The sequence below is a fragment of the Cariama cristata genome, unplaced genomic scaffold, assembly GCF_000690535.1.
Source record: "Cariama cristata isolate BGI_N322 unplaced genomic scaffold, ASM69053v1 scaffold18154, whole genome shotgun sequence".
In the NCBI taxonomy this organism is placed as follows: domain Eukaryota; kingdom Metazoa; phylum Chordata; class Aves; order Cariamiformes; family Cariamidae; genus Cariama; species Cariama cristata.
This window is the reverse complement of record NW_009612522.1, coordinates 2,284-8,239: the sequence shown is the minus strand read 5'-3', so window position 1 is coordinate 8,239 and position 5,956 is coordinate 2,284. Positions and strand designations below refer to the sequence as shown.

The 5,956-nt window shown below is 39.2% G+C and overlaps 1 protein-coding gene across 1 annotated transcript in view; it reads right to left on the bottom strand.

Annotated features, from left to right (window-relative positions):
* GORASP1 (golgi reassembly stacking protein 1, 65kDa) overlaps positions 1-5,522 on the bottom strand; it is a gene marked incomplete at its 5' end in the record, with an annotated part of 6,885 nt that extends 1,363 nt beyond the window's left edge. The window contains 7 exons of the mRNA XM_009698683.1: positions 1,002-1,157; positions 1,514-1,658; positions 2,183-2,324; positions 2,882-3,012; positions 3,377-3,463; positions 4,127-4,330; positions 5,403-5,522. Coding sequence (XP_009696985.1) covers positions 1,002-1,157; positions 1,514-1,658; positions 2,183-2,324; positions 2,882-3,012; positions 3,377-3,463; positions 4,127-4,330; positions 5,403-5,522 — 985 coding nt within the window. The remainder of the gene's footprint in view (positions 1-1,001; positions 1,158-1,513; positions 1,659-2,182; positions 2,325-2,881; positions 3,013-3,376; positions 3,464-4,126; positions 4,331-5,402) is intronic.
* Positions 5,523-5,956: the final 434 nt, after the last annotated feature.

Sequence of the window (5,956 nt, the reverse complement as noted above, 5' to 3'; positions counted from 1 at the left end):
CGGGTAGGACCCCACGCCAGAGCAGTGGGATGCCCGAAGGAGGCGGGGACCCCATAGGAAGCCCACGCTGGAGCAGGCTCCTGGCAGGACCTGTGGCTCCTTGGAGAGAGGAGCCCAGGCTGGAGCAGGTTTGGTGGGGGGGCTTGTGACCCCGCGGGGGACCCAGGCTGGAGTCGTCTGTGCCTGAAGGGCTGCACCCCGGGGAAGGGACCCATGCTGGAGCAGGGAAGGAGTGTGGAGTCCTCCCCTGAGGAGGAAGAAGTGGCAGAGACAATGGGTGATGGACTGACCCCAACCCCTGTTCCCCATCCCCCTGTGCTGCCGGCAAGGAGGAGGCAGGGAAAAATCCAAAGTAAAGTTAAGCCCAGGAAGAAGGGAGGGGATGGGGAAGATGTTTTTAAGATTTGGTTTCATTTCTCATTATCCTACTCCGATTTGATTAGTTTAATTTATTACCAATTTCCCCACATCAAGTCTGTTTTACCCAAGATAGTAATTGGTGAGTGATCTCCCCCTGTCCTTATCTCAACCCAGGAGCCTTCTGTTATATTTTCTCTCCCCTGTCCAGCTGAGGAGGGCAGTGATAGAGTGTTTCTGGTGGGCACTTGGCGTTCAGCCAGGGTCATCCCACCACAAAAAGTCACTATTAAGATGACCACGATTTTGTTTTCACTTTACAACTGTGAACCCAAGCCTGTGGTACAAAAAATTCATTTACACTGATTTTAGAAATACCTACTTTTAAGGTCAGTTTAATTTGGATGATCAACCTTTTCATTTTAAGAAACACACCCATTCTATCTTACAAAAAAGCCTATTAGTTTTTGCCCACTTCTACACCTGATTTGTGCTACTTTTTTCATCTCATTTTAGCCAATCCCCTTTCTGTTTTTCTTAAAATTGGCTTATTTCCAAAAAGCATGATACTGTCGAGCAGGCACAAGTTGGTGCCATTCCAGAAATTAGGTCAGAGGCCGAAAGGAAATCTTGAATACACTTACCAAAATAAGCAGAAGCATCATAGTTCGACATTAACTTTTCAGTGCCTACTACAGCATCTGCTGCTGGCATGTTGAAGGAGGCAGATGAAGACACGTCGGACACTTTTGTTAAGTGAGTGAGTTCAGGAAATGAAATACCAGACATATCTAGAAATCCTGAAGGAGAAAGCAAATATTACAGTAGTTTTAGATATAACACAAAATTCTAGACTCAAAAAGATGTGTTATATCCAAACTGAAGTCAGTAAAGTCCTTTTCCCACTAAATGCAAATAAATGTAACCTAAACGTTAGCTGACATCAGTGGAAAGACTTCTGCAGAATGTTAACCTCAGTCAGGCTCACAGTACCCAAAGTGTACAGCTCTGAAATGCAGTGAAGTCAAAAACTTCAAAAAGAACCACCACCAATGCTCATAGTTCTGCATTTAAGTCTCAAAGTTGTTGAAGACCTTATTAGTTTACTTAGATGTCCTCTAAAGAACTGCTGAAAAAAGCACCCAAGAAGATATACCTGGATCCATAACTCTCTGGAGAGGGGGAGGAGGAGAAAGTGAGCTTTCTGGCGAATAACCACTCATTTCTTGATCTGTGGAATGATCCAAGTTCGTAACTACTTCAGAGTTGTCACTCTGAGAAGCTGGTGCCAATAACGGAGTCTGGAATAACATAGTAAGAAGAAAAAGCATCTTTTTTATATTGAAAGCTTCACCTGAAGACAACCTTCCTATGACAGCATTCTGCCTCAGTCTCCAAGTACATCAGTTCAGAGAGAACCTACGATGCTGAAAGTCAAGCCACGGATTAGGACACGTTCCAATGTAGCCTTTTAAAGCCAGTATGTTGTCAGAAGAACAGACCATGATGAATTCCTGTAGGTGTATTTTATTTCCTATTGAGCAGAGTATTCTTCTAATGTGATTCTCATTGACCGATACAGCTGTAGTATGTAAGTCTTCAAAACAGGAAGAAAACATCTGGCAAAAATTTATATCAGCCAACACTGGTGATCTGTCATCTGCTCAGCATCATCAGCTCTCACTTGCCCTTCACCTAACTCTATTTCATTTAAACAAAATTGTATGCTATACTCAAATATACTGTATTATGAATGTTCCAACAAGTAGAAAAATTTTGAAACTCCAGAGAACATGCCAGAGATACAAATTTATTTCCTACATACCTCTGTGTAACCATTAGTAGATGGTACAGAAGTTCCAGCTTCTGGCAAGGGTGAAGGTGGTTTGCTTTCTGGCTTTTTCTTCGATATTATAGACTGTGTTGGAATTCTGTGCAAATAGCCATATCCAATACCACATCCTAAACTGCACAAGAAAAGTAAAGCAAGACTTGAAAAAAAGGTGTTCATAACAAAGCTGGTGTTTTAAATTCTCACTCTTTAAAGACTGAAACTTTTTGTTTAATCTATAGCAAGAAATACCTACCTGCAAGAATCATTTCATTTACAATACTCAAGAAGCACTCTGCAATTGATATTTAGACATACATAGCTTAGCTTGCAGTTGATTATTTTTATATCTTTACAAAATACATATCTGACCTGATGTGGATTTTGTTCTTGCTTTAACTGAATGTTTGACTATGAGAATGTAAGCTAGTGAATCTGCTACTGGGGAAGTCAACACAGTTTTGCCATTGGTTTCAACTCAAACAGGATTAGATGCAGAACATGCCTAATTCCCAGTTCTAAATTAGGTTTTGTTTGTTTTATGGAAAGATGAACAGTTTTGTGTGACAAGCCTAAGGAAAGGCGGCCTGAAAACAAGAAGCTGTAATCAATAGTAATAATACTCTTAACAGGAGCTCATTTTCAGTGAGTATATAACCTGTCATCAGCCAGTGACTGCCCAGAGATCAGTACCTTCCTTCTCCACCCCAAGCTCCATTGGGAGTCACAACTACCTCTCGAATGGAATCTGCTTCAGTGTTATAAACCATCAGCTTCAGCGGCTTCCCCTCATGGGATTCAATCAGTGAAAAGAAATCTTCTGACTAAGAAAAAGAGAAAGTAGTAGTTAAACGTGCAAAACAAGGAACTAGAAGGAAGTTAACATTTTACATAGTTATTTACTTCAACAGAAGATATCAAAACCTCAAAGACAGACTAGAACTCACTAGTGTAGTTAGATCTTTAGGGGCAACTGTTTTTTGTTGTCACATTAAAAAAAAAAAAAAAAAAGAAAATGTTTACCTCAGCCATAAAGCATCTGTCATAAACACCAACCTCCCAAAATCCCCAAACACTATCTCCATACATTTGATGTACACACAGTCAGATTTATAAAAAAACCAAACCCTACAACATACCCTTGGCAGGCAGGAAGACAATCACTACTTGAAGGAACATGCGCCCTACCTCCTGAAGTATCTGATCAGATCCAACAATGTAGTCAGTGTACGGCTGGAGACCAGCTAGAGCTGCAGGAGATGCAGGTTCAACATCCTGTGAAAGAACGGTATGTGTCATCTGCACTTGCAGCAGGATAAGCTACTCCAAGATCAAAAGGAAAGCTAACTCCAAAAATAGAAGGAAAAAAAGATTTTGTCTATGGGACAAAATATAAGTCTTTGAACAGTCTACATCTAGGTGTGACACCTCGTAAAACATGCTGAATAAGACAGACCAAAATGCTACCAAATCAAAATTAGATAATCTGATGATGTTGAGAAGCTGCATTTATTGAAACAACCAGAAACATAACAAACAGTTTTTCCTAGTCAGTTCTACTTCTTAATTTTAAAATAATTTTTTGGTGCTTTTTCTATATTAATTTACTGAAGTTTAGCCAACACAGAGACACCAATCAGGCCAGAATCTTTTTGCTTTTGCCACTGATTCTTCAACATAAGACGAAAAACCCTTCTCCCCATCACACACTACTTGGTCCCGCTGGGATGGAGTTATTTTTCTTCATAGTGACAGGCAACACTAACAGTCACCCACTACTTGTCCCTATTCAAATAGCTCAGACAAACCTTCAAGACTGCATTCCCTTCTTCTGTGTGATTTCAGCATTGTACTTCTAGACACAAGTTATTTCTAAACATTACACTTCAAAACAAGGTTGTATGAACATTAAGGAGCCACCAAAGAATTCTGTCTCACCAAAACATGCCACACGTGTTCATTGGCTCCCTGGAAACTGCAGAACCTCACACTGGCTCCAAGAAGACCTTGTCCTCCCCACATGTTACTGGGGATCACTTCCACCTCTCTTATTTTCATTGTTTTGATATTATACACCTCCAGCTTCACTGCTTTTTCAGCATTTGCCTTCAGCAGATCTTTCAACATATTGTTTTCTTTATTCTGTAGAGCACAGAAAGAGATATATGATTAACATTATTTCTAGTTGCACCCGCAACATAGATGTCACACCTGTGGCAGAATTTGAGTACAAAGAACCAAAAGGGTCAAAGTTTAGGCTCCGTGTTTCACGATCAGTCCCAGCAGTTCAGTTTTCTTTTATTAGAAACAAGCCCATATTGTCAGCTCACGTCCCTTTACATAAGTACTATTACACCGTTTCATCACTTACATTCCTGTTCTTCATAATTGCTATTAAATAGTATCAGTAATATTAGATCTCAACTATGTACTCTAACAATAAGCAGCAACATTTTACTTCATGCCTCTGATCCCAGTCCTTATTCAATAACCCTTCAAAGTCACTGCAAATTGACTGTGAAAGGACAGACTGTTTGGGAGCAGCTTAGAAAACTACCAATATTTCTGTCTTGTTAAAAGATTAAATTATCTTCTACGCAAATCTACCATTATAATGATCACTTCCAGAAAGACACCTCCACTAATAAAAGCAAGACCAACTTAATTAATTCAGCTTGTATGTAGCTAGGGTGAAACATACAGCCAAAGCTGCAAGCCTTTAAAACAAACAAAAAAAACAAACAAAAACTCAACTCTTCTCTCATAACTGAACATACAGGAACTGTGTTCCCAGTCTTAAAAGTATAGGCAGACAGGCTATGATTCTTTTTCATGTTTATCAAAAGTTGAAACAAGTTTGTTTAAACAAATGTTGAGCTCTTACTATTGACTCACCAATTCAATACTCACCTTGTGGTAGAAAATACGCATCAATGAGTAATATCATAAATATTGTGTTAATCTGTTAAGAAGTTAAGGTGACTAAAAGCATAAGTAAGACACTTTCCTCAAATTTGGATGAAGACAGAGAGGAGACTTTGAACACCACCAAGTTTTACTTCACCTTTTAATGCCATATACAATTTCCAATATAAAAAGCTTTCTTTACTGCAACAGCTTTGGCTTTTATCATTACAATACCCATATTTCATGCAGAAAACAAAAAAAAAAACCAACCAAAACAAAACCCACAATAAAATCATGTGAGGCTTACAAGCCTAGTGTGTCCTATGGCAATGATGAAATCAAAGAAAGGTTCCAGTCCTCCTTGTTGAGCTGGGGAGTTTTCCTGAACCTGTAAAACATATATTTTATTTTTATTGTACATTGATCTCTAGTTACATTAAGCGACAGTGTTAATCTTTACACTTGATTCAATATTTACTTTTGAGTTGAACCACAGATGAGATAACAAATGACAGACCTCAGGAAGCAGTCCGCAATTGTGGACTTAGTTTTATAAAACTACGAACAAGTGTCCAAATTAAGCTGTAAAAAAACAGGTTTTGAACCCCATACAAGGCACAAGTATTGTGATTCAGAGTGCGCAGCATGGAATTATTAAATACTAAAGACTTTGGAGAAGGGCTTAGTTTTCAAAGTGCTGCTTCAGGATTTTCTTCCATGCTACTAATAGCCCAAGCGCATCAAGAATCCCCAGTTAACACCAGAGCCGCTTTTTACATAAACACAATTTGCAGTTAGGTTCCCACAATTTACAGCATGTTAGAATAGGAACACTTAAGAGTATGCTACAAACGCATGGCT